At 41.4% G+C, this 27,677-nt stretch overlaps 1 protein-coding gene across 1 annotated transcript; it reads left to right on the top strand.

Moving 5' to 3' along the window:
* The first annotated feature begins 750 nt into the window (after window positions 1-750).
* LOC111325259 (protocadherin-like protein) lies at window positions 751-27,267 on the top strand. Its single transcript, XM_022929073.2, has 18 exons — window positions 751-3,207; window positions 4,515-5,172; window positions 6,117-6,208; window positions 6,305-6,747; window positions 8,835-8,956; window positions 9,221-9,663; window positions 10,504-10,755; window positions 11,721-15,742; window positions 16,184-18,416; window positions 18,879-19,334; window positions 19,678-19,850; window positions 20,289-20,404; window positions 21,563-21,846; window positions 22,639-22,853; window positions 23,274-23,516; window positions 24,487-25,198; window positions 25,306-25,518; window positions 25,784-27,267. The coding sequence occupies exons 1-18, from the start codon at window positions 1,047-1,049 to the stop codon at window positions 26,446-26,448; spliced, it is 13,503 nt and encodes a 4,500-aa protein (XP_022784808.2). The 5' UTR covers window positions 751-1,046; the 3' UTR covers window positions 26,449-27,267.
* Window positions 27,268-27,677: the final 410 nt, after the last annotated feature.

The following is a 27,677-nucleotide window of genomic DNA, read 5'->3' as shown; positions in this document are numbered from 1 at the left end:
AGAGACTTCACTGTACCCGTTTAAAAATTCCTGTTACCGGCGGCACATCAGAGGATCTGTACAGTACCATTACGACTTATACGAATGAGTTCAAGCGAGGGCGTAATTCTAGTGACAACTAAAAGCACAGGCTGTGAATCACTCATGCTTGCCTTAGACGCTTTGTTTCCGGAGTTTTCTATCTATTGTTTACGGGACCACCTCAACAATTGCTTGAGCTTTGTTTATGATCGTTAAATCTCTCTCCTATGTTATAGCGTGGGAAAAATGCAGTGAATGGTGTTTTGCTCGCTGAAGTGTTAGAGAAAGAAGTTGGATATTTTATTAGCTCGGGATATGAATTCAGAGGTTGTCTCAAAGCCAGAACACTGTTCATAGGTTTGGCTCGGAGAAATGTGGGGAATGTTAAAAAAGACTGCTCTTTGCGTAAGATAAACACGTTCATTAATGAATTCCCAGTTGTCTATAAAGGTGAAAGCGATTGGTTGCCTTAGTCGGAAGTGGGTAGGGCTGGATATACAACGTAGCATTTCAAGTACTCACCAGAAAAGAAAAAAAATTTTGTCAGTTGCTTGAAATCTGTTGATTGTTTTACACGGTTACATAGTACCCTAGCTTTGTTTTCGACCTATGAACTCATGCATCGATAGATCAGGATTATAAGCATTAAAATCAGCTTGAATTCTCGCCACAATACGAACTTTGAAGGGTTATTTCGTATACCCCGCTAACATTCTTGCTTCGTGACTGTGTTGTTAATTCGGTATGATGATTGACGTCCCTTTCATCAAGCCGCTCTGATTGGTTAGTACAGCGAACATCGCATTGTTCACTCGCGTCGAAACCGAACAACTGCTATTTTGCGGTCGTTTGACAAATAGTTTTTCGTTCCTTGCGAACAAATGATACAGATTCTTGCTGAAACGTCTGGAGATTCTGGTTTTTCTAATGTTTTGGTATCGATAATTACATTTGAAAGGGTCAAGAAATCAAGGATAGAGTTGTAGTCCGCAAATATCGAGACGCTGGAGTTGCAGTTGCTAAACATGCGAGACATCAGCGTGATCGTTTATTCTATTTTATGTTACTTCTGTTTATTACATACGGCTATTGGACAGGGCTTCGACGTTACAGTTAATCTAGAAGAAGGCAAGGACGCTGGACAGCCAGTACACACATTCCCTTTACCTGCGAGTAATGAAGTTTACACCTTTTTCCCGGCGCAAGATGCCGATTCGAAGGCTGCTTTAACCTTGTTTCAAATTTCTGAACAAGGGGTCGTTACAACAACAAAGCCGATCGACTTCGAGATCGGCAAGAAAAACAACTATGATTTGGTGGCTGTGCGGCGTGATCGAGGTGACAAGGAAGGAGGGGTTCCTTTAAGTATCCGAATCTTTATAACGGACACGAACAATTTCGGTCCGACTTTCCCTTCAAATTTGTATCATGGTAGAGTAAAGGAAGATTCTCCAGTAGACACCATCGTGTTGGGTCTTGAAAACTGCTTTGCTGAAGACAGAGACAAGGAAGGCAGCATAAGTTACTCCATAAGTGGCGGAAACGAGAAAGGGTACTTCAAAGCTGAACGAAGGATTCTTAGCAACATTAATCGCGTCTTTCTTGTTTTGAAAACTACAAATATCAGGATCGAAAGGGACGTCAACACACCCGAAATAATCTTAACCGTTCGTGCATTCGATGGCAGACGATTTGGAACCACTAAAGTTAGCATTACTGTCCTCGATGTTAACAACAACGATCCAAAGTTCGACAAGGATTCTTACACGGCCACTATTAACGAGGATACCCCTCTCATGACATCTGTATTGCGAGTTCGCGCAACCGACGCGGATGTTGGTACCAACGGAGGTATCTATTACTACATCAGCGGAGGTTCGCCATGGTTTTCTGTCGATGCTATCACAGGAGTTATGAAAGTGGTGGGTCGACTACCCAATCAAGCAGCTGTTCAACTGCAAGTTACTGCTCAAGACCGCGGTAGGGACAGCACTAGAACCCACACAGCAGATGTGGAGGTAAACATAAATCTTATTGCTGACTACCCTCCAGCTGACACAGCTAACCCAGGAGCAAACACGCCTCCAGTGTTTCCAGAAGGAAGTTACTCAGCAAATGTGCGCGAGGATTTCCCTGTTGGTGCTGTTGTTCTTGTTATCCATGCAGTGGACCGTGATCCTCCGGGCCGAAACTCACGTATTCGGTACCGCCTTAGTGGAGACAATGCTTTCCAAATCAATCAAAACAATGGTGTGGTTTCTTTGAGGACGAATTTAGATTATTCAATTAAAAGTAGTTACGACCTTAACGTTAATGCTGAAGATGAAGCTCAAAGTCCCCTCAGTGCAACAGCTTCTTTGAAAATTACTGTGCAGCAAGTGGATAAAAATCGCTTTGCACCAGAGTTTCAGGCTCCAAATAAATATCAGCGTCAAGCATCCATTCCAGAGAATAGAGCGATCAATACAAAAGTTGGTAGTTCTATTATTGCAACTGATTCTGATGGCAGTCAAAGGCCTGAAGGTCAGGTTATGTACTCTATTGCTTCTGGATCTGGCCTGCCATATTTTAAAATTAATGAGAACACTGGTGATTTACGCTCTGTCGCTGTCCTTGACAGAGAAAAGCAACCTCAGTATAACCTGTTGATTGAGGCTCGCGATAAATCCCTCTATCCTCTAAAATCTAACTTGTACATGGTAATTACAGTCACAGGAGTTGAAGACAATTTTCCTGACTTCTCCCAGCCTGTTTACGAGGCTGAGGTACCAGGAAATGCCCCTAAGGGAACCTTTGTGACAGCCATCCATGCCATTGACCAAGATGGTGATACTGTAACATACTCAATTGACAATGCTGGAAGTGCGTTTACCATCCAAACAGATTCAGGGGTCATCACCACAGCAAGACCACTAGATCCCGCAAATGAGGAGAGGAATTTTGTGCTTTCTGTCCGTGCCACAGCTACAAATAAGGATTCTCTTGCCCAAGTGATTGTTGATGTTGTGAGTGAAGCAGACTCACCTCCAACCTTTGTTAATCTTCCATACAGGGCTACTGTGCCAGAAAATCTGGGACAGATTGATAGCCTTTTGTGTTTAGCTGCCAAAGATAGTCAAGGTAAACCTGTGACATACTCTATTGCCAGTGACACTGATGGAAAGTTTTCAGTGGAACAAGATTCTGGTAAGAATAACAATAAAAATGATAAGTAACTGCCTACACTTTTCAGTCAACTCTCTCTCTCTCTCTCTTAATGACTCTCCCCTAGGTAACCATTGTGAAACACTGTTATGTTTCTCAGTCTCTTTTTGGACTACCACTAAGGTCAAGAATTTTTACAAATTCTTGTGCTTTATGTTTTCAAAAAAAAACCATGTGAGAGGAAATCATTTAATTGTATAATTATATTATCAGATGTGAGACATTTGGTTAAAGGAGAAAAATAGATGTAAAGAGTACGGTCCAATACTTCTGTTTTGTAACAATGCAATCAGAAGTTTGTTAGGTAACCTGACTTCACATGCTCTAACAATTAACAAAAGTTTGAACCACAAAGGTACATTATGCAAAAATCAAGAGAGAGTAAGCAAATGAGATACTGTCATATATTGCCTAAGGTAGAAGATATTTTCGAATTTTGTCTATTTGCTTCAATTAATTGATAAAACAAGAAACAGAAATAAGTAGTGGATTCATTCAGTGTTTGGCTTTTTGTATCAACATTTCTCTTGAATGACCATCTCTCCTAATCATTACACTCTTATGACTGACCAAGACAGAATTTCTCCTAACAATATCAGTACAATATCCAGCAAACAAGTGACGAGAATAAAGAAAAATATCAATTAGGGGATGACTTGTTGATCCCATACCAAATTCTCAAAACTAATGTCTTAATTAGAATTGAATTGCAGACAGTAGAAATGATTCTTAATGCCATCATGGAAGAGATAGGATTAAGCAACCACTTGTACCAGCACTAAGGGTGATTGCTAAAAGGAGAGACATACAAAATATCAGTGTAGGTTTTTGTGATAAGAAACAACTTAACATTAAGCAAAGAAGAAAAAGGATGGTTGACGAGGAATGTTGATGCAGATTGCCCTGATAACTTAGGCTACTGGTAATCCTTGACCAAGTGCAAACTATTTTACTTGTTACTTCAAGTTTTTACCTTACCTACAATTATCCTTTTTTTTTTAATCTTTTATTGTTCTTTTATATGAGAGGTTCTATGTTAAGACTCATTTTAGCAAAGTTGGCAACAAGGGTCTCCATTTGTACTAGTTTGATTGCAAGTTAAAAAAAATTATCAAATTCTTAGCTGATATTCTTCCTTGTTTGTTAAGAGAAAACGAAGGTTTTTTTCCCTTTGCAAGTGAGAAAAATTGAGAGATGTTAATAAGATTTTGATACTTTGAAGTAAAGAGGGGTCTGACTAGTAATGGAAGTGCTCGATGCTTTTCCTAACTTGGTTGGTTCTCTTTTAGGCCGCTTTTCTGCAACTGGCTCTTTTGATTATGAGGCTTTTACGGAAGGAGTGTATAAAGTACAGGCCTCAAGTGGGCCACAACAGATTGCCACCGAAAGTGTCACCATTACTGTCACAGATACAAAGGACCCACCCAAGTTTAGCAAGAGTAGCTACAAATTCTTTATAGATGAAGACACCAGTGCTGGCACTACAATTACAATAACAAATCGAGATGGATCATCGGGGGGATTAGTCATTGAAGATGCAGACACAACAATAACAAATTTTGAGTGTACAATTGAGAATATACAGTCCCTAGCTATAGAAAATCACTTCACGATAAAATTAGTGACTAGTAACAATAACAAGAATGGTGAATGTAAACTGATAACTCAGTCATCATTTGACCACTTTGACACTCCCAAGTTTACATTTGAGGTGCGAGCTACTGATAAAAATTATCGCAACATGTATGCCTCCGCACAAGTGGAGGTTGAAATAAGGGATAAGAATAACAATGCTCCAGTGTTTTCACAGCAAAGTTACTGGGCTTCTGTGGACAAAAATTTTCCTGTGAGGAATTCAATCCTAAAAGTCACAGCCACAGATAAAGATTCTGGCTCATTTGGAGAAGTCACGTATCAAATAAGTCGAGACACTCAGGATAGAAACAGGTAGAAAAAAATTGCCTTTAACTGTTTCGAACACAAAAGAATGCTGTAGTATTTTCTGGGTTAATTACATCCCTTTAGTGAGAGTTACCTCTGTGTAAGCACCATTTGTGAGAGCAAAAGTATTAATTAGACCTGCCCTTGAATCAGTACTACATCTAGGAATGAGGCTATTTTTCATGAAAACAAGTAGGACCAACATTGTAGTAGCCTTAAAGCTTTTACTTAGGGTTAGTGTTCAAAGTTTTTCAGTTTAACTGCCATGAGGGTGGTAAGCTTAGTTTTTTGAAAGCTTAAGGCAATTCAGTGTAAAGCTAGCCCATTTTCCTGGCCAAAATGAGACAGTGATACACATTTCTGTATTGCCGTTAACATTTCTATTTGAAAGTAGTCATTTGTGTGGAGCTGGTAGTGTCAACTACTTTCAGCTCTATACAAACAGCTCATTCATGGCATTAACATTACAAATGAACCAAACAGAACAACGTAACTTTACTGACGGATCAAAACAGACCAATCACGACTGAGTTACACCACTTGAGTCTTACAGCCAATTACATCACGGCAAAACTGACCAACCATTTTACACAAACCGGACTAAGAACATTTTATATACTGTCATGAACTATTCACTTGACTCTGATGATGACTTCCACACAGGTTGTCAAAACATCAGTCACCACCACCAACAACAGTCCTTCTCAGGACTATACTCACTTGGAGGATCACACTACACTTTCACATGTTACCCCTGAGTTCAAACCATTTACTATATAACATTTCTATGTTACGCAAAGTTTTAGTGAAGCAATTCCACTGAATAAGGACTGCCTCTGAATGACAAAATTATTGAAAAATGCAGCAAAGTTTAAGAGAGTAGATGCTACATTCAACAATTTAAATTTTGTTTCTATTTATTGGAGTGACTATTCCTGCTTGTTTTACAGATTCAGTTTGGATTCTAACACTGGTGTGTTGTCCAGTGCAAGTTCCTTGGCAGAGAAGACGTACAATCTGTTGATTGAGGCATCTGATAGAGGTAGGTGAACAAACTCAGGAAATTAAAATGTTGTTAATTTGACAGACAGCAATGAGACTGATATCATGTTTTCCATCTTTTTTTTTTTGTTTTCAGCCCAAGAGAATAATAATATTCGAAAGACAAGAGTGTCTGTGCAAGTCTATGCTCCTGGAACAACATATATCCAGTTTGATCCAGCAAGTTACTCTAAAGACATTGCAGAAAGTGCAGCAAGAGACACTAATGTATTCAAAGTAACAGCAAAGGGACCAAATTCGATTAGATATAGTATTGTTGGTGGAAATATAAACAATGCCTTTAAAATTTCTCAAAGTGGACAAGTCCAAGTAGCAAATTCTCTTGATCGTGAGACACAGGCAACCTATAAACTGGTAATTCGTGCTAACAAAGATGGCACTAAGTTGGCTTCAGAGGTGACTACTACCATCAATGTGCTAGATGTGAATGACTTCACGCCAAAAATAACGTTCATGGAGACTGAACCTAAAAACCTTGCAGTTGAAGACTACTCACCCAAAGGAAGCTTTGTAGTAAAGGTCAGTTATTATCAACTAGCCATAGCCAGAATAAAATGTACAGGGCAAAGTAAAAATTTCTCAGGCTTTTTCAACTTAAAAAGGTTTTGAATGTTCTGGCCAGCACTCTTCTGTCTTCAACTCATGTAGTTGTTGTATATCATTTATTAGAAACTTGAGATATTTTTTAATTGTAAATTGTATAGGAATGTTGTCAGTGAGTGAAAAACACATGGGGTTTGATTGGAACTTTTTATGTCTGGTTTGGATTTGTTCCTTTCTTTAACTTTCAGAAGTGATTAACATGCAACTTCTCACTGTAATAATGTATCCATACATTATCCAGCAAACAGGATATGAGAATATTCAAACATATCAGGGAGAGGTTGTTATCTTGATCTAACGCCAAATTCAAATGTTTTGCAGTAACAATCACATATTGGGAGTTAAAAGGTTGAGATAACATGTAATTGTATAGGAAAATTCATTACTTGACGAGGGAATTCCGCATTAAATTGCACGTGAAAACCGAAAAGGAAGAATGGTAAACTTGAAGTATTTGAGGGAACCATTAACCATCCAAGAGCAACTGAAGAATTTAGTATGCTCAGGAAAAATTTCTTCATGGTGATAACTACTGGTGTAGTCAGACTTAAAGAACCAATCACCCTGATTGAACAAGTCAGTTGCAGTGCATATGTCTTCACATTTGAACTTGCATAATCTGGTAATGAGTGCGATATCGGTTTTGAAGTGCAATTTAATGCGGAATTCACGAGTGAAGTACTGGATTTTCCTTGAATTGCATAACAGAATAATAATGAGAAAAAAAGGAAACAGCATTACTCAAAATTGTTATGTTTACGTAGATGCGAAATGATATCATTAGCCTTGTTTTCAACTCACAATTCCATGCTAAATACCTAACTTTGTTAACCAATCAGAATGCGAGATTTTATTCAATGATGCAGTTCTACTAAGAATTAACTGGTAACAGAATAAATTTGACTATCAGTAACTTGATGCATTGATGAGAATCATAAGCAGTGCAAGTTGTTGTAGTCTGATTATTTTAAGATTGGAAGAAAATGAAAATGTATGTTGATTCCTCATGCCAGCCATGGTTAGATAACCCTTTAACTCCTTGGAGTGATTAACATGTAACTTCCCCTTACAATATCCATACATTATCCAGCAAACAGGTAATGAGAATGTTCAAACTTATCAGGTAGAAGTTATCTTGATCTAACACCAAATTCTCATTATTAATTTACAAGGAAATGTGGAGCGGTTAGAGGGGAGAATTAACAATCAGATCTTGGGAGTTAAAAGAGATCACAGGATTTTAGACTTGGCAAGGATTGGAGTTTTTGAGGATAAAGTTATAGTACAATGTACAGTGCATGAAAAAATTAAGTTCAAGTAAATTTTTGGTTGAGTCACTCAACCAAAAACTTATTTCAACCGGAACTGTTTTTTAAAAATGAGGCAAGAGTGTGTGTGTGTCTGTGTGTGTGTGTGTCTGTGTGCGTGCCTGTGTGTGTGTGTGTCTGTGTGTGTGTGTGTCTGTGTGTGTGTCTGTGTGTGTGTGTCTGTGTGTGTGTCTGTGTGTGTCTGTGTGTGTCTATGTCTGTGTGTGTGTGTGACAGTGTGTGTGTGTCTATGTGTATGTGTCTGTGTGTGTGTATGTGTCTGTGTGTGTGTGTGTGTGTGTTTTTTATGTAATGTGTGACTAGACAGCATGGACAGTCCACAGTGATGTGACATTCTTGGTGACATAGCACGGGGTATTACACTATAATTTACTAACATTTTTTTTATATCCACTAGATCTGTTGTAGCCTCATTTTATTTTTATTTTTCTGTGAGCGGGAAAAATGAATGTTGATGATCAAAATAAGTAAGGAATGGATCGTGAAGGAAAGGAGAGGGGAGATGGAGTGGATGTTGTTGGAATTTTTAATGTACAGTGTATGTTTAGGCGTGATAATCAGTTTCTGTTCAGGAAACAAGCCCATGGTCCTCCAACAAATAGTGATTTTTAGCTATAATGCTATTATTTCAAAGGAGTCCTTTAACAATTTCACCATATTTCATTATTGTCGTAGGTAACTGCTATTGATCGTGATGCAGGTGCTAATGGACAGGTCAAGTACAGTATCACCACGTCAAACACTCCATTCCAGATAGATCAGAATACAGGTGTTATCACAGCCTCACGGGAAATAAGGTAATGCTGTGAAGGCTATGGACCATATGTACAAGGGCGTTGATTGTGATTTATACAGCTGATCAAGCTTAGATGGTGACTATGCCAGGATGATGTACTTGTTGGAGTTCTAATATGTTTTTCAGTTTTATGTGGTCCTCAGCAACAACACACAAACCTTGCTGATATCTTTAAAAATTTTAATGACTTAGATATTCTTCACTTCCCCTCTCTTTATATGTTTGCTCATTAGAGTATACCGGCCTTTCATTCTGTTTCAATTAGGCGATCTGAACAGCAGGTATGGACTGTTCGTGTTCAAGCCAGGGACAGCAAAGGTCTCCAAAGCTTTTATAACCTCAGATTTACTGTAACAGAAGGGCTACAAGCACCACAGCTGTCTCCGACTATTCCAGTTTCCTTGGATGAGAACAAACCTGTTGGTTTTAAGGTAAAAGATATTTCACCAACAACACCAAACAATAACTACAAGTACAACATCCTTGGTGGAAACACCGACGAAGCATTCTGTATCAACCACGACGGTGTGATAAGCGTGGCCAGACCCCTGGACAGGGAGAAAATTTCCTCGTATTCATTGAAAGTGTCCGTTTCTGTGGGAAACAAGGTCAGCAACACGTCTGTGGATGTGACGATTAGGGACAAAAATGATGACGCTCCCCGGTTTACTAAAGCCGTCTACTCTTTTGATGTTAGCGAAGACAGAGGTTTGTTAAATGATTACTTGGGGTTAGTTTCTAGAGAAACGGTGGTGTTGCGTCGGTGGGCGGTATCACAAAGTAATGTGATTTTATCAACTGTGTTGATATTGTAAATTGGCCACCGTAAAGAGTTTTCAAAGCTGATGTTTCGAGCGTCAGCCCTTCGTCAGAGCGAAGGTATGTCAGTTATTTTGAAAGCCAGCAATCTGGTTGAAATCAGCAAGCTTTGATTTGTTCATGTTATCACAGGAAGCAGAGGGTTTACATTTTTGTGAATTTCCACAAACTTAACAGTTGCAGCGCGACTCGGTCTTGTAGTTGTAAGATGTTTTTGTAATTGCGAGAATAGTTTCACTGGAAATACAGTCAAATTTCCATACAGCCACTGTCTGAATAGGTACATGCAGCCGGTATCTATCAATCGATACAAAAAGCCTCGTCCGTCATTCGTATTGCAGGATGCATCGGCGGCCGTACAGGTCGTGTATGGTTTAAAGTTGCTTCTCACCTACGGCCATTCCACCCGAGAACGTTTGCAATATTGTGAAAAGTAACCACACTTTCAAGGGGCAGGGTGCATGAAAATTTTCAGGAATGCACTTTGTTTCATGGTAAACAACTAGAGAATTCTGGTGTACAGTGAATATTTCAAGTGATCAAAATCGTGTTTGCGTTAGGCTTTCCTTCTCCTGAAGCTCTCTCTCTATTCGTTTCGTCAAATAAAACTTAGTCGTGTAAAATCGCTCGGTGATATGTTATATGTGGTACCTTTCGAGCTTTGCTGATTTGGGTGGTAGGCCTTCAAATTTCAGGCAGACTTTTGATGATTTTCCCTTTTTGCCGAAGGTTTTGCTCAAGAAGTTGGAAAAGTGTCAGCAGAAGACAAAGATACTGGAGATAACGGAGAAGTCGAATATCGGTTGTTGTACACTGTGAATGTAAACTCGAAGTTTAACGTTGACCCCAAGACTGGCTCCATTAGTACTATCGATGCCCCGGTTGGCTCCAGTCCCTCTGCTAGGCCACTTGATTTTGAACAGATCAAGCAGCACGTTTTATACATCCGTGCAGCGGATAACGGAATTCCTTCTCTTTCCAGTGAGTCGCACGCTTTTGCGTATAATGCCATGATAGAGCTGAACTTCATTTTTTTTTTTTTTACCCCAGTGGTGGTCTAAGCAGTTAGTAGTGATAAGTTTTGAACTCCAAGGCATTATGATGCAGAGATTTGGGCGTTTGTTAGTTTGTTTTCAATGTAACGTACTGTCAAAAACGACCAGGGAGATAATACATAAACATAAATGACTGATTATTGAATAAACAGATGAATGAGTAAATGAAAAAAGACGTATTGAAATATACCATAGGCAAATAGACACAGGCATCCATGAGCTAAAAGCCATCATGCTGCGGGGATGGGGGGAGGGGTCCACCGAAAATTTTTTTTATACATTATTCATCTTAAAGGTAAATACCTGAAAAAAAAATTTCAATTTTGGAATACCTTCTTTAAGAAATGCGCAAAAGACGTTACCTAATTCATGTTAATTCGGATAATTTGGTATTGGATTATTTAATAATCCCCTTTGATATTTAACAATTATTCCACGAGCGCGCGTTGGATATGAGATGATAGATAGCCAACGAGGCGCGTAGCGCCGAGTTGGCTATAATCATCTCATATCCAACAAGCGCGAGTGGAATAATTGTTTTATTAAAAACGTTAAATTAAATTATTAAATTTTATTAAATTTTTAGTTCCCTTTTAATTTTAAGCTGACACGTACGCTTACCATATTTGTAGATTATGGTATATTGGCTGATATACCATAATGGCTAAGCCAATAAAAAGTCTTGAATTGCATTATCCAATGATCTAGTTTTTAATAATTTTAATTTTTGTCTGCTTGATATTGTATCGATATTCAATTGTAAGAAGAAGTTTCCTATTGGTTACGGGAAGTACAAAGTCGAAGTACTGCGTTGTACAGCTTGCTATTGACATGACTATGCTGATTTCTGAACTTGCGTTAACTTTCATCTGTATTCTTTTCCTTTCAAAGCCATCGCCAAAGTGATGTTCAACATAAAAGATGTGAACGATCAGACCCCTAAGTTTTCCGCGGATTCCTACGTCTCTAAAGTAGCCCTTGATGCCAAAGTGGACTCTCAAGTCCTATTGGTTGTAGCCACGGATTTGGACAGTGGTGATAATGGTAAAGTGGTTTATAACATTACGGGGGGTAATGAGGAGGAAGCCTTCAAAATTGATCCTGATACCGGAGTCATTAAGGTCAAAAAGTCTTTAACAACAGTGTCAGCTTCTACTTTTACACTTGACGTGGAAGCCAAAGACAAAGGAAATCCGCCGAGAAGTACTATCGCTAAAGTGGACCTGAATGTCTTTTTACCTGATGGACCGCCCAAGTTTGTCGTTAAACCAGTCGTTCAAGAAGTTACAGAAGGCATTAAAGCGAACAACAGAGTCATCGTCGTGAAAGCGGCCACTTCTGAGGCTCTTACTTATGAAGTAGTATCTGGTAACGAAGATGGCTTGTTTCGGATTAATCCTTCCACAGGTGAAATTATGGTAACAAGAGAGCTGGACTACGAGGAAGCTCGAGAACGTAAGCTTGTTGTGCGAGTGATGGACACTAGAGACCGCAGTGATCAAGTGACTGTGATCTTTCAAATCAAGAATATAAATGATAACGCCCCCACGTTCCCTGGTGAGGTTGATGGTTATGTGGAAAGAAAAGTAGAGGACGACTTCCAGGTAGGCGATCCTGTCGCCCGTCTGTCAGCCTTTGACGGTGATGTAGGGGACAAAATCACCTATACATTATCTGAGAATGCACGGGCATCCTTTTCAATCGATAAAGAAGGTTTCTTGATAGCCAAGAAACCTCGCAAGGAGTTCCCATCTCCGGTAAAGTTTAACTTGACCGCCAAGGATAACGGTTCTCCACCACGCGAGAGCAAGGTTAATGTGCAGCTTGTGCTGGTTAGCTACAGACCGGAACAGCAGCAACCAGTGAGAGAGTATGTTAGAGAAGACAAAGAGGTCGGTAGTGTGGTAGCCATAGTTCCAAGGTATTTCCCTGGTAGCACACTATCAATTATCTATCCGCGGAAAGCCAACTTCACTGTGGATGATTCTGGCAGAGTTCGCATGACGAGACCGTTTGATTTTGAAGCGAGGCAGTTCTACACTTTAACCGTCCGAGAACAAGAGCCTGCCCCACTCAGTCGTACTAACGATGTGGATGTTGAAATCAATGTGATCGACATCAATGACAATAAACCTGTCATGAAAATGGTCGAGTTCTTCGGCCGTGTTAACACCAATTCGCGGCCGGGGACGAGTGCGTATCAGCTCAAAGCCGAGGATAAGGACGGTGGCTTGAGTGGGAGGATTGGCTACCAGATGGTATCTAGAGGAATACCGTTCGCCATCAATCCCCTAACTGAAGTTGTGGAGACAGGCGGTATTCTAGAAGACAGGGGAGGTTACAATGTGACTGTGTTTGGCTTTGATTTTGGCGTCCCGCGTCAGTTTGGCGACTCGGTGTACCTTGATATCAAGACTGTCAATTTTAAACCACAATTTTCCGAAAGTTCGTACAATTTCGAAGTGTTTGAGAATGATCTTCCTGGGAAGGTGATTGGTGTTGTCAATGCGACCAGTGCTTCTGGAGCAAGACTGGGTTTCTCAATCGTGCAAGGTGACACGGATAACAAGTTTTCCATTGAATCTACTGGTGAACTCATAGTGAACTCGAGGTTAGACCGTGAAAAGACAAGCATGTACAACCTGAAAGTTAGAACAACCGAGCAGATTCCTCGTGGGGACTCCAATGATGTAGATGTTCGCATCTCGGTGAAGAACGCTAACGAGTACTACCCTTTCTTCCCCCTGAAGGTGTATGAAAAATCCATCAATGAAGATGTCGGATCAGGCGCCTCTGTGCTTAGTGTCACGGCATACGACTGTGATTGCACAGGTTGTGCATGCAAAAACGCAGAACTGAAGTACTCATTGGAAGGTACTAATGTTTTTAAAATTGATGAAGTTACTGGCTTGATAAGTGTTGGTGATACACCGCTTGATTTTGAAACTCAAAGGAGACACTTATTTAAAGTTGTCGTGGAGGATTTTGGCGAAAAAAAGTTCTCTTCAAGGTCGTACGTCAGGGTTACCGTACAAAATAAGAATGATGAAGAACCGAAATTCCAGAGGGGAGAATACAGCATTGATATTGCAGAGGATGCCGCGACTAATAAAGCTCTAGCAGCCATTCTTGCTAGAGATGTTGATGGCGACTCTTCATTGTACTCGATAACCAGTGGCGCTAGCAGCATCTTCAACATTGATGGTAACACCGGTGTACTGTCACTCGCACAGAGTGTTCGTGGACAGAAAAAACAGTACACTCTCACAGTAAGGGCAACAGACACAGCTCCAAATCCGAAATATGATGAAGTGCGTGTTGTGATCAACATTGAAGATATCAATGACAACCGACCAGTTTTCACTGTTTGCCCGAATGAAGTTACTGTTGAGGAGAACAAACCGACAGGCGAGAGGGTAATTCAAGTCACTGCCAAGGACTCAGACAATGGACGGAACGGGGAAGTGGAGTACAAGCTTGTTACCGGTGGAGAAAGGCTCTTCGAAATAAACAATTCCACAGGTCTGATTACTACAATAACTAGCTTGGATCGAGAGACTGCAGATCGTCACACGTTGATAGTACAAGCCGAGGATGGAGGACACGGAAGAAATGAAGCAGAGAGGCTTCTCTCCTATTGTATCATAGAAGTTAAAGTAGCCGACGTTAACGATAATTATCCCGTGTTCTTCACAAGGCAATATTATGGTAGTGTGTTTCATAAAGCTCCAATAAGTACGACTGTCTTGACTGTGAGCGCTACGGACGATGATATAGGAAACAACCAGAAGGTGGTGTACTCCTTAGTTGGGTCTAATGACAAGTTTGAAGTCGATGGAACAACAGGTAGCATTAGAACAATCGCGGTCCTGTCCAATTTCGAACAAACCGTACAGCTGAAAATCCGAGCATCCAATCAGGCTACCCCAACCGCTCCAAAAACAAGTTCATCGGAGACCACAGTTGAGATAAATGTTGTAAACAAGCAACCACCCAAATTTGAACCAAGTAGTGTTTACACTGCCGAGATTCAAGAAGACGTGGAAGTAGGAACACCAGTGGTGACGGTGAAAGCGGAAAGCCAGGTTAACTCCACGAATGTGATTGCGTATAGTTTGGTGAAGTCATACCCCAGTGCTGAGCAAAACTTCAAGGTTGATCCAGGAACAGGAGTAATATCAACTGCAAGTACGCTTAATTTTGAGCAGCAGAGTAGCTACACGCTTCAGATTCGCGCGAGAGAGAATGAAAATGATTTGTATGCCACTTGTTCTGTCGACATAAAACTGAAAGATGTAAACGACGACACACCAACATTTAAACTTGAAGAGTACTCCGCCAGAGTTCCCGAGGAAACAGCTGGAGGCTTCAATGCGATCACGGTCAAAGCAGATGACAGGGACACCGGTTTGTTTGGTCAAGTATTGTATTCACTTGATGCGTCTCAGAAGTTCAGGATAGTTGCAAGCAATGGCACCATCTTTAGCCGGGAGAAATTTGACAGGGAGGCGGAAAAAACTCACACTGTGTTCGCGACCGCCACAGACGGAGGCACGCCACCTCTCCAAGCCAAAGTTGTCGTTTCCGTTGTAGTTGTGGATCAGAATGATGAGCCTCCCGTCTTTGAAAAAAGGAAATATACAGGTAATGTCCAAGAAGATGCTCCCATAGGCACCTCTATCCTTGACCTATCAGCAACGGACGCTGATATTGGAGACAATGCAAGGTTGGAGTACTTTATTTCTGGCGGAGGACAGTCCCAGCTTTTCAGAATGGAAACAGTCTACAGTCCCGAAAACAAGGGTATTCTTTATCTTGAAGGCAAGCTGGACTTCGAAAGCAAATCAACTTACACCATTAAAGTGACCGCCACAGACAGAAAAGACAGCGACACGGTGGACGTAGTCATAACGGTAACTAAATCGTAAATTTGGGCCCACTGACGAAATAGGTTTTAGGGTGTTAGATAAACCCTTCGACTCCTAAGAGTGACTTGCATCTAATTTCTCCTTACAATATCAGCCCTAAATCACACATTGAGGTCCTGAGAATAAAGAAAATGATAGACATTTAAAGAAGCTCTTGATTGTTGAACTAATTCCCCCCCCCCCCCCCGTGTTAGGGTGAAAAGGATCAGGTAGTACCCGCAACACTTGATGGCTTAGAGGTTTGAAGGGTTGTTCCAGAGCTGTTTGCAACAAAAGCTCATAGTGTCCCATGACCTTTGTATAGTCCCGTAGGTCCGCGCCTACAATTCTTTCGTCTCGCATGACTTAAATGATATGACTTGTGCAAAGGTTGAAACAGAGATTGAACTTGAATGCTTAGCGAATGTGGATATTTTTGTTTGACAGGTTATTAACACAAACGACAACGCTCCAGAGTTTACTGCGCTGATCTACGAAGAAACCATCCAAGAGGAAACGAAGGCCGGCGAAAAGGTAGCACAGGTTTCTGCAACGGACTCAGACAGCCCTGGTATCAAGGATACACTGGTTTACTCGATTGACAAGACGGGACAGAGGTATTTCTCTATCAACTCAGGAACTGGCGAGATAACCACCGCCAATGAGAAGCTTGATCGCGAAAAAGATCAAACGGTTAGCTTTTACGTCTTTGCCTATGATGGCAAACATAGGGGAGAAGCCCTTGTAAGGGTGAACCTGACAGACATCAATGATAATGCCCCGTATTTTCCAAACCCTCCTTATGTTGGCTCTGTGGAGGAAAATAAAAATCCAGGCACCAGTGTGATGGTTCTTCAAGCAGTTGACTTAGACACTGGTGTAAACGCAATAATACATTATGAACTAGAGGACAATGCCGGGGGCAAGTTTAAGATTGATCAAGACACTGGGCTTGTCACCACGCTCGAAACTCTGGAAAGAGAGGGCCCCGAAAACGAATTTACGATACGAGTCAGAGCTACAAACAGACAGGCCGGTGCCCCACTTTTGTCTGGTACTGTTACTGCAACAATCAAAGTTTCTGATGGAAATGATCAGAGTCCAGTGTTTGATCCCCTAGTTTACAAAGCAGATGTTCCTGAAGATGCCTTGCCCGGGTACCTTGTTACCAAGGTGGCCGCTACCGATAAAGACGTGGGTCCCAACGCAGAATTAGAGTATACAATAACGGCAGGCAATGACCCTTACGAGTTTTACATCGACCCAAGGAATGGTCGCATCCTCGTGTCTGGGCTCCTCGACTTCGATAAAGGGAAGAAAACGTACAACTTGACAGTTACGGTTAGTGACCGCGGAAATCCCCCTAAGAGTGCCCCAAGACCAGCCTTGGTTTACATTAACGTGCTCGATGCCAATGATAATCCTCCAATATTTGTGCCTGCTGAGTACAACAAGAAAGTATCTGAGAGTGTTAAACCGGGTGATACTGTCCTACTGGTAACGGCGGTTGACAAAGACACCGGCACCAACGCGCAGTTCCAGTTTTCTATCACGGATGGTGATGACGCGAATATGTTTGCTGTCAGGTCCAACGTTAACAATGGTAGTATTGGAGAAATTTACACGCTGCTGCAGCTAGATCGAGAAACCGTTCCTCGTTACAATTTGACCGTGGCAGCTACAGACTCTGGAGGGTTGCAGGGTATTGCAGTGGTGCATCTTACCATAACCGATATTAATGACAATGGCCCGTGGTTCAAACCTCGTTACTACGAGGGCACTGTCCAGGCGGGAATAAATCCCAGCCAAGGACAACCTGTCGTGATTCTTGAGGCTTACGATCCAGATGAAGCGAGCAACGGTCCTCCGTTTACATTCTCACTTGTGGATACGGACCTTAGCAGTCGTTTTAAAATTACAAAAGCCACAGATAAGACGGCTAACATGGCTGCTTTTGGAGAATTCAACAGGGAAGTAAAGCAGGTATGGGAGGTCAAAGTCAAGGCAATAGACAGTGGAATTCCTGCGAAGGACAACACAACGTTTGCGTACATTGACGTTGAAGATGACAGGAATCGAAACGAACCGTTTGACGGAAAATTGACCATCATCGTGAACGCGTACAACGGCAGGTTTGCCGGTGGAATCATCGGCAAAGCTTATTACAGAGACGATGATTACAATGGCGACCAGAATAAGTATAGCATGGACGACCAGAAATTTTTCACCCTCACCCCAGAAACTGGTGATATCACAGCTGAGGCTAATATACCAGAGGGTAGGTATACATTCAGTGTCAAAGTCGAAGAAACGAAACAAAGACCTGGTAACTTCCCTAAGATAGTAACCTCAGACGTGACGGTCATAGTACAAAGTGTAACCAATGCAGCGATCCAGCAAAGCGTGGCCGTACTGATATTGGAAATGAGGAAAACTTCATTTTTTGTAGCTGACTTCTACACAAAGGTTCAAGGTGTGCTAGCGAACATTCTGACTGGTGGCGATACAGACCGAATATTAATCTATAGTATTCAGAAAGCACCTGTCAATCGCGTTCCCCTCGCGGATCTGTTTGGCGTGGAGATTTATCTTTCAGTGAAGTTGTCAAGTGGTGGGATTATGGATCGCTTGCAAGTTGTGAATCAGCTGATACAAAAGAAAGAGAGACTAGAGGGGCTAGGTGAGTTAAACTTGTTGAAAGTGCCGCAAAGATTAGCGTCTTTAGATTGAAAAGAGTCTCAAGTCCTATACGAAATCCACTTAGGACCAGAGAAATGTGTAAATACGAACTTTAAGGAGAGAGGTGTTTAGTTCATTTGAGGCATAGATACTCATTGCGTGTTACAAGGGTGTAATGTTTCGCCATTGCGTTCGTCTGCCTCGCTAAACACTAGTGAAACCACGCTAATAGAGAATTGGTTCATGCGTAGCGTGGGTGTATCGAATTATGGATGCACGCGGGAAGTTTGGAAAGGACGAGAGAAGCGCAAGAGTTTGTTCGCCGAGAGCAACTCTAGCCTCTTGAGTGATTGAGTGGTAGCTCTTTAGGAATTAGGTAGGAATTCCGCGCGCACTATGTTATAATGAACCTCGTATAAGTGTTTCTATATTCTGTATTTAGTATATTTTTTCCGGTGTTTAGGACTAGTGATCGGAAGCATTGGTATCGATGCATGTGCGTACGAACAGCAACAAGTTGGCATATGTAGGAACGTTGTTAAAGCGGCTTCAGCTTTCACCGTGGTGAGTGGTGATTACGGTCAAATTCCTGCCACTCAGAGCTCCTTGACTGTGGTGGCTATAAACGTCAATCTTCAAGCAGAGTATACATCTATCATCTTACCGGATAAAAACTGCACCACGAGCACGCCCTGCTTTCACGGAGGAACATGTCATAACGCTGTTCCAAAGGGAATTATCTGTGAGTGTGGGCGAGATTTTCGGGGACCGGAATGCCAGAGCACGACCAGGACATTCAAAGGCAATTCGTATCTCTGGCTGGAGAAGCTGACCGCTTATGAACGTAGCACTGTCTCGCTACAGTTCATGACTGGAACGGCTGATGGGCTGCTTCTCTACCAAGGCCCTGTTTCGGAAGGTAACTCGTGCAAATTTGTATTCATTTCGAATTCCTATTTCGAATGGATAGTGAAATTTTTAGATGGTACCTGCTTCGATTTTTTTGTTAATTGAGACCATGTGGGCATTTGAATGAGGTCTGGCGGGATTTCATTGTCTATCATGCCAAAAAGTGTTTTTAGATTTAAACCCATTATTACTGTATTCAATGCTGATGGTATAATAAGTGGATGTTATTTCTGTAGGTTGTTCCTTATTATTAATAGGAGTCTGACCACCATTTTTTAGTCGCTTGAGCCTGTTCCATTTTCTTACGTGCCAGCAAGAGTGCGACCAATTTTCGTTTTGTTTTTTTAACTCAGGTTCTAACAATGGTTTACCAGACGTAATGGCCGTGATGATGGTTGAAGGGTACATAAAGCTTGTGCTCACTCTTGGTCCTCATCCGAACGCTCCGTTAGAGCTCTACATGAACCGGGGGGACCGGCTGGATGATAGGCAATGGCACACGGTGGAAGTTATTCGTGAACTTAAGGTGAAAAAATTATTGAATAAAGGCTGATAGTTTCGAAAGAAACTGTTTGGGGCTGCGTCGGTGGGAGTAACGAAATAACTAGGATATATCAACAAAGTTGAAGTGGTAAATTAGCCACCGTAACGATTACAAAAGCTGACGTTTCGAGCGTTAGCCCTAGGCGTTAGCCCTAGGCGTTAGCCCTAGGCGTTAGCCCTAGGCGTTAGCCCTAGGCGTTAGCCCTAAACGAAGGGCTAAAGCTCGAAACGTCAGCTTTTGTAATCGTTACGGTGGCCAATTTACCACTTCAACTTTGTTGATATATCCAAGTTATATGAAAAAATTATTGTTCGCCATTGAATTATCTCACTGTCTTCGGAGTTTGAGGCAGACATGTTTTGTTATTGCTCGTTAGCAACATGTTAATTAATTACTTTTCTGATTTATTTCCCCACGCAGAAAGTGACTGTGAGGATCGATCTGTGCTCTAAAGCTCAGGTTACGGAAGATGATGGACAAGTTGTAGAGAACAGAGCTTCGTGTGAGATTGAGGGCGAAGTTTGGGGTTCTAATATGTAAGTAATTTAGTTTACTCTTGGTTAGTACCCGAAGTTTGAACCAGGAGCGATGGACCGAAACGAATGTCGTAATCCTGAGACCGTATGTTAAATATGCATGCTTGAAATGGTAAACTAGCCATACACTTAACGTAACAGCGAAAACAATAGCTTACAGAGCTTTTGCCTCGACAACTGTGTAAAAGGTAATTTTTACATGTACACCTCGTCGACGTTCATGGCACGAGCCTTCATCCAACATGTCGAATGCATTCTTAACCCACAATTACCCCTAGTTTCATAGAAACTGTGGCAGAAGAGCGTTGGAAAGCGAGGCAATTATCGATCTTCTCCCGCATGGTTCTTGATGATAACGGAATTTGCCGGGCTTTTCGGCAAGCTGCGCTCAAAGAGAAAAGCCAAATTGTTGTTTTGCTATATATATATCAAAAACTGGATCATTGGATAATGCAATTCAAGACTCTATTGGCTTAGCCATTATGGTATATGAGCCAATATACCATGATCTAATATCTGTACATTGTAATATCCGGTTTCTTCTTACAAAATAAAGCCGAGAAGATTTGTCTAATATCTTGGGGGCGTTTTTTTTAATAAAACAATTATTCCACTCGCGCTTGTTGGATATGAGATGATTATATAGAGTGGAATATATGATTATATGATTATAGATGATTATATACGAGTGGAATAATTGTTTTATTAGGAACGTTAAATTAAGTTATTAAATTTTATTAAATTTTTAGCTCTCTTTTAATTTTAAGCTGACACGTACCCTTGCCATATTTGTAGATTATGGTATATTGGCTGATATACCATAATGGCTAAGCCAATAAAAAGTCTTGAATATCATTATCCAATGATCTAGTTTTTAATAAATATATATATATGTTACTACCATGCAATATTATGCGATTCCTAAATCCGGGGAGATATTTAATCCCTTTGATTTCCTCCTTAATGCTTCTATTATGGCCAGAACGTAAGACAGTTGTACGGAGGTCTTATCCGTTATACTTAGTATACAAGCGTAAGCCAGGATGTAGACAATTTCTCTCGCTTGTCACCTCGCTCGCACGTCCCACTCCCAACGCTGAGCACTGCGCAGGCATCCTGACTTATTTTAACTTATAGTTTTTTTGCTTTAAATTTCAGTTACCTTAATGGATTTGGCCCACTTCAAATTGGTGGAGTAGAGAACAAGTTAAACGATGCAAAGATCAGCTACGCTGGGTTTCAAGGATGCATAAGAAATATCAAAGATAACAACGTCATGTACGACTTGCTGAATCCTCCTTTTGAAAAGAACACAGAATTGGGATGTAAGCTTGAAAACAATCCGTGTCCAGATTGTAACGATCAGGGATATTGCGAGCCATTGTGGACCAATAGTATTTGTGTGTGCGACCTGGGATTCAGCGGACCCAACTGTAACTCAAGTAAGATATACTGTAGTAGATTTGCGTTCTTAAGGTTGTGCAGTTTTACTTGGGAGGAGTTATCGACTTACCGTCCGCCACGCTTAGCTCGCCGACATTTCAAGGAACTTTCTTGCGTGTACTTGCGCGGGTGCGAATCGCTCCTAAAACAGAGGGCGAAAGACACCTGTGGCTTGAAATAGTGTTTAATTTACTGTCAGAACTAGAAGCACACCTAACCGGTAAATGACTAAAGAAGGGGGAAGAAAAATACAAGTAGAACTAAAATGATTCATTTCCGGGCTATGAAACTCTCCGCACGGTTTTACGAACATACGCGCATGTCTGAGAATGCTGACGTATAGGCCACCAAGCGTAACGGGAATGTCAAGGGAAATACAAAGGCATGCGGATGCCGATACACTGCGCTTTCAAAGAATTTGAAAGTTTTCTTTTTTCTTTTTGGCTGCAAGATGATGTCTTTTATTTCCAAGTTGCGCGAAGTTACTCAACCGTCGTAAAGACAAATGTTGCTCGAAATGGAGCAGAAACTTTAAAATCGTTGACGGCGATTAAAGCTGCGAAACGGGTTCAGTAGCAACGTCGAATTCTACTTTGAGATTAAAAAAGAATGTTTAATATGATGCGTTGTAAAATGCGTGCAGAACGACGTTGTTAGCAATTCCGACCCAATTTTTGATTAACAATACATCAGTCGATTTGCGTCTACTGGGACCCTTTTACGATACGCCCTTCCTTTACTTGTAAGTTAATCTTTTTTTCTTTTTTTTAAATGTATTTTTGTTTTACCAGGAACCAATGCCAACTGGTATAAACCAAACAGCTTCACTCAGTACCGAATAAGGCAAACTGCAAGAAAACGCCGAGAACTTGTTCCTCCACCAGTTTCTATGTCAAACGAATTCTTCACTAACATTGCTCTTCAAGTTAGGATATCTCCCAATTCTTCTAATGTGGTTGTCTTCTTGGCTTCCAATAGCCTGGGAACAGAATTCAACAGGATTGATGTAAGAATTTTATTATTGTGATAGATGTTTCCGTGTCGCATGAAAACTTGCGGGTTCCCGCTGGAAACAGTGCCGTAAAAATGTACAGTCTCTAGTCCAATAAAAATCACCAAAGTGGTAGTCAGAGGGTAAGAGCGAGCTTTCAGTATGGATGTATTTTTGTATCAGCCCTTTGGACAGCAAGGTATTTCTTACTGCAATTTAGTAGAATTCAGGGAAATGTTGTGCTGCCCAAGTAGAAAAATATCGATCCTCGCAAAAATTCAAGTTATCTCGATTGACATTAAGTGTTTCTCGTAAAACTGCTGGGTTTTAAGTGTAGGAAAAGATGGACATTTCTATTCCATCCATTCATTTTAGGAAACGTTCTTAATCAGGCGCATTAGACCGTGACTAAAATTATGACTTTATTTATTGCAGGTGAAGAATCACGTGTTGCGTTACATCTTCCGGCTTGGTGATCGTATGAAGATCCTTAGTATTCCCCAACTGAACATAACGGACGATAAATACCACACGATTGTAGTCAAGAGAGAGGGTAACCAAGCAAAGCTTCAGATTGATTATGACGGTAAAGTGGAGGGGACCACAGGTGGTATACACAAACTACTCAATATGGGAGGAGGAAGTTTCTTTACTGGTGGCTTGCCTAATGTTACTGAGGTAGGGGAAGTTCGCCTTCTCTTTACCTTAACCGTTTCGTTCCCCGGTAGGAGTGACCGATAAGTTATTTCAGATCAACTCCTCACCTACCCCTCCATAAGCCAACATTAGGCGTAACTTGTTATCGGTTGGCTGTTGTTGAGTTAGGGGGAAGGGGTGGGGGTGCCCAGTTGCTTAGACACTGACATCGATTCTATAGTTCGATTTGATACCAAATTCTTTGATCACAAATCCTATATAATGTGTGCAAAGCGATAACGAGAATTGACATATGGATCCAAGAAGTGAAATGGTGAATGTGGTTAACAAAGGGACACCGTGTATACCGACGGATTCCTCAGATGCTCACTGGGAACTTTGCCTCAAATTTTTTCATATCTCTGTTTGTTAATTTTTTTTTGATGATAAGTTCAGTAACTAACAAAAATACCTCATCCGAGAGAGAGGTAAATCGTATTCACCGAATTGCGCGAGAATGATAATCGATTAAAGCCAAATACCAATCTTGCCCGAAGACCATGGAAAGAAAACTGCGAGCACAAACAAATTGTCCAAATACTTCACTCGGGCTTAGAATTGTTCCCACGTAAAGCGTCAATAAAATAACTTACTCTGTTAGAGTGATAGGCTCCATTTAAACCGTTTTCTCGAGTCCAGTCTTTGATTCTTTCAAGGACTAGCGTAGATTATTTTTCCTAACAGCATTTGGTTATCGAGCCATTTGGCATGAAAATGTTTGGAGTGGTTTCTTCTGTTCGAGTGGTTTGGATTATGATTGATTTAGGAACTGGAGTTAGTTTCACAAGAGCGCTTGAACAAAGATTAGGATAAGATACGAGGACAGCCATAGTAAAATGATTGTGGCGTTAAACTAAAGGCATAATGTTCTAATTTGTGCTGCTACCGGCACAGCCTGTACACATGTTTTACATAAATTCATGGCTAAAGCATTGCTTTACATTTTTTCCAGGTACGGGTCGTAGAAGCATTTGTTAACAGTGGCGGTAACGCCATCTTGCGCACTGCCGATGGCAACATCATCTCGAGCGGAATAGGAAGTGGATTAGCAGGATATAGTTCCTCTGATGCCGACCTCATGGGTACCATGATAACTGTTGGTCGTGCAGGACAGGTACGCCTCTCAAGTTCTTACATGAAATTGTATTCTTCATTTGGAATGCGAGCCGTTGTGGGTTCGTCAGGCCGTGTATTTGTGGGACGTACAGCAACAACGAGTACGAGAACAATTATAAGGTCTTACGGGTCATATACGCCCATTGGCGTTAAAAGTGGAGGCAAGGTTAATGTCAGAGTCATACCAACGAATTATAACCCAAGTGGAGGCTCTATCGTAGTAAGTTCTACCAAAGGCGGTAGCGCAGTCGGTTCTTCTGGCGGCAGTGGCTCGGCCGGCGGAGGTAGTGGCGCCTCGGGTGGCGGGGGAAGCGCTTCTGGTGAAGGTGGTGTTGTAGTCGGTGGAAGTGGTGGTGTTGTTGGTGGTGGTAGTGTGGGTCGTGGTATTGGTGGACAATACGTCACTGGAGCCACTGTATTAGGAGGTGCCAGCTCGGCTGATGCATATGGACAAGTCAATGCTTATGGCACTTCCCTTGTTGGATGGACACTCCTGGGGGCAACCCCTGATGGTGCTAAGGAAGTTGAAGTTATAGGAGATTTTGGAGGTACGTTCAAGGTTCATACCCAAATGGCTCTTAAAAGCTCACTGATATTTTTTGATGGTACTTGTAGACTAAAAATGGTACTTATGTCATTAACGCATTTATCTTAGGATGTACGGCGTCAAACAATTACAATGGCGTAGATTTGGACAACGATCCTGGTATAGAGGCACGGCGTCAGAATGTGGAATTCGGCTGTCCGTGTTCATCAGGTCTCTGTTTGCACGGCGGAACATGTGTGGATGCCGTACCTCCTTACTGTATGTGCCCGCCTGGTTGGACTGGACCGCGATGCGAGACCGTTGTTACCAGCCCTAATCCAGGTATGGCAAATACTAGTTTATCCCATAAAACACACCCTGTCTGTATTTCTGCATCTTAAGTTTAGCGTGTAAATTCTAATGAATTGGTCGGACACATCTACGAGACAGACATGTTTCCCACTTTTCAATATTTTCTGTCGTCTTTGTACGTCTTTCTCTTCACTAAAGGAATATTGTTCTGACACGGACTCAACTCACGGATTGACTCCAGAGCTTAGATTTTCCAGAGAAGCAAGTGGTATTAATAAGCTCTCTTTCTACTCAGGCACACGTCCAGGAAGCAAGTGGGCGAATCCTGCAGTTATCGCAATCGTCCTGGTCGTTTTGCTGGCCATTTTAGCAATTGTCGGCGCCGTACTACTAAAGAGGCGACCGGTGCCAGCTGTGGTGGCTGTGGTCGAAGATGGGCACGTTCACGACAACATTCGACCGTACCACGACGAAGGCGCCGGCGAGGAAGATAATTTTGGCTATGATATCACAACTCTTATGAAGTACACGTATGTTGAAAACGGCATAGCTGGTACAGGCGGTGCAGGTTATGGCAAGTTTAAGGATGCTGGGGGTATTGGCGAAGAAGAGTTCACCGTGGCAGAAAATAAACCCCTTTTACAAGGAGCGATGCCTGGTACTGGCTTACAGCACGGGGTTACCACCTTGACTAAGCGTCGCGTTGTACATCCTGAAAGCATTGACGTTAAACAGTTCATCGATACGCGCGTTCACGAAGCGGACGGCGAATATATCTTATCCATCGACGAATTACACATTTATAGGTACGAAGGAGATGACTCAGATGTCGACGACCTTAGTGAGCTCGGAGACAGTGACGAAGAGCCGGATGAGGAGGAGGAGCAAGAATTTGCTTTCTTGCAAGAATGGGGCAAGAAGTTCGACAACCTTAACCGCATATTCAACGAAGACGATTGATCCATTGAGCCGTTTTGTACATAAGCTGATTCTCCAAAGATAAAATCAACAAGTCTAAGCACTTTGTAATCCTTCCTCAAGTGCGTTTAATCAGCTCATATTTTTGACATGGAACGTCCATGACTTCATTTTGTGAAGAATTGTTTGAATATGCAAGTTGAATGAGAAATTCTCGATGTGACGAGAGCGCTTTTTAATACTTGTTAGTACGCGTGCAACTTTTAGTGGCCTTGCTGGGACACAAGCGAGGTACTCGCTGTGAATTTAAATTCGCAAAGGTGTGTAGTTAGGAAAAAAAACTTTGTATTAGAGAGAAAATTTAACACCGTAAGCGTTTTTTGTGGATTTGTTTTATAGTAAGCACGACTCCTAGCGAACAACGCTTTGTTTGGCGTTTTTTGTTATCATCATTGTGTCGGTGCAAAAGATGAATTTATTTAACTCTTCTGGACAATGGGAATGGAATGTCTTTGTTTTTGTACAATTATTCCTCTTTTACCATTGATGTAAGGGGCTACTAAGGCCAGTAGGAAAAAATAGCTATGGTTGAGGTCCGTTTTCTAACGTTTCACGTCCTCTCTTCAATCGGCACGTTTGGAAAAAAACTAGAAATTCCTTAACGAAACGTAATCTCATGATTAGCTAAATATTCGCGTCTAATATTGAACTAATTGTATACACCTGGTGTAAACTATCATTTCAAGATTTTTTTTGGAGTTATTTAATTTCCTCATTTTTGTCAGTTAAAGATTGCGATAGCGCAATAACTTGCTAGATAGAAGTCAATAAATAATGTTTGTACGAAGAAAATGGAACAAATTTATGGTTCTACTCATTACGTCTTCTTTTTGCCTTTTGTATTGTGTACTTAGCTTTTGGTTTGGAATGAAAACATTATTTTGGGCCACGCGCGCTAAACCCAACCCTTAAGGGATTCCCTATTCCATTTTCATCGGTTTATGTGTACTGGATTCGTGCGCGCTCTTTTTCTTCTTTATTGTAATTTTGTTTCTCTTATTTAATGCCTCCACGCAGTAAATTTAAAATTGTTCGCTGTCCTCTGCACTAGATGAGTGTGAGGCGGTTCCACCGAGAGCAATCTTACGAGATTTTATTCGGACATGTGAACAATGTTCATTTTCTGTCTGTCTGTCTAATTAGACACGATTCTTATCAATTGGATGCTTGGATTGAGCGAATATTACAGGAACAAAGCCCTCACTTTGTTC

This window comes from Stylophora pistillata, chromosome 3 (assembly GCF_964205215.1).
Source record: "Stylophora pistillata chromosome 3, jaStyPist1.2, whole genome shotgun sequence".
Taxonomy (NCBI): Eukaryota; Metazoa; Cnidaria; class Anthozoa; order Scleractinia; family Pocilloporidae; genus Stylophora; species Stylophora pistillata.
Note: the sequence above shows the minus strand (reverse complement) of the source record. Positions and strands in the feature narration are given on the sequence as shown.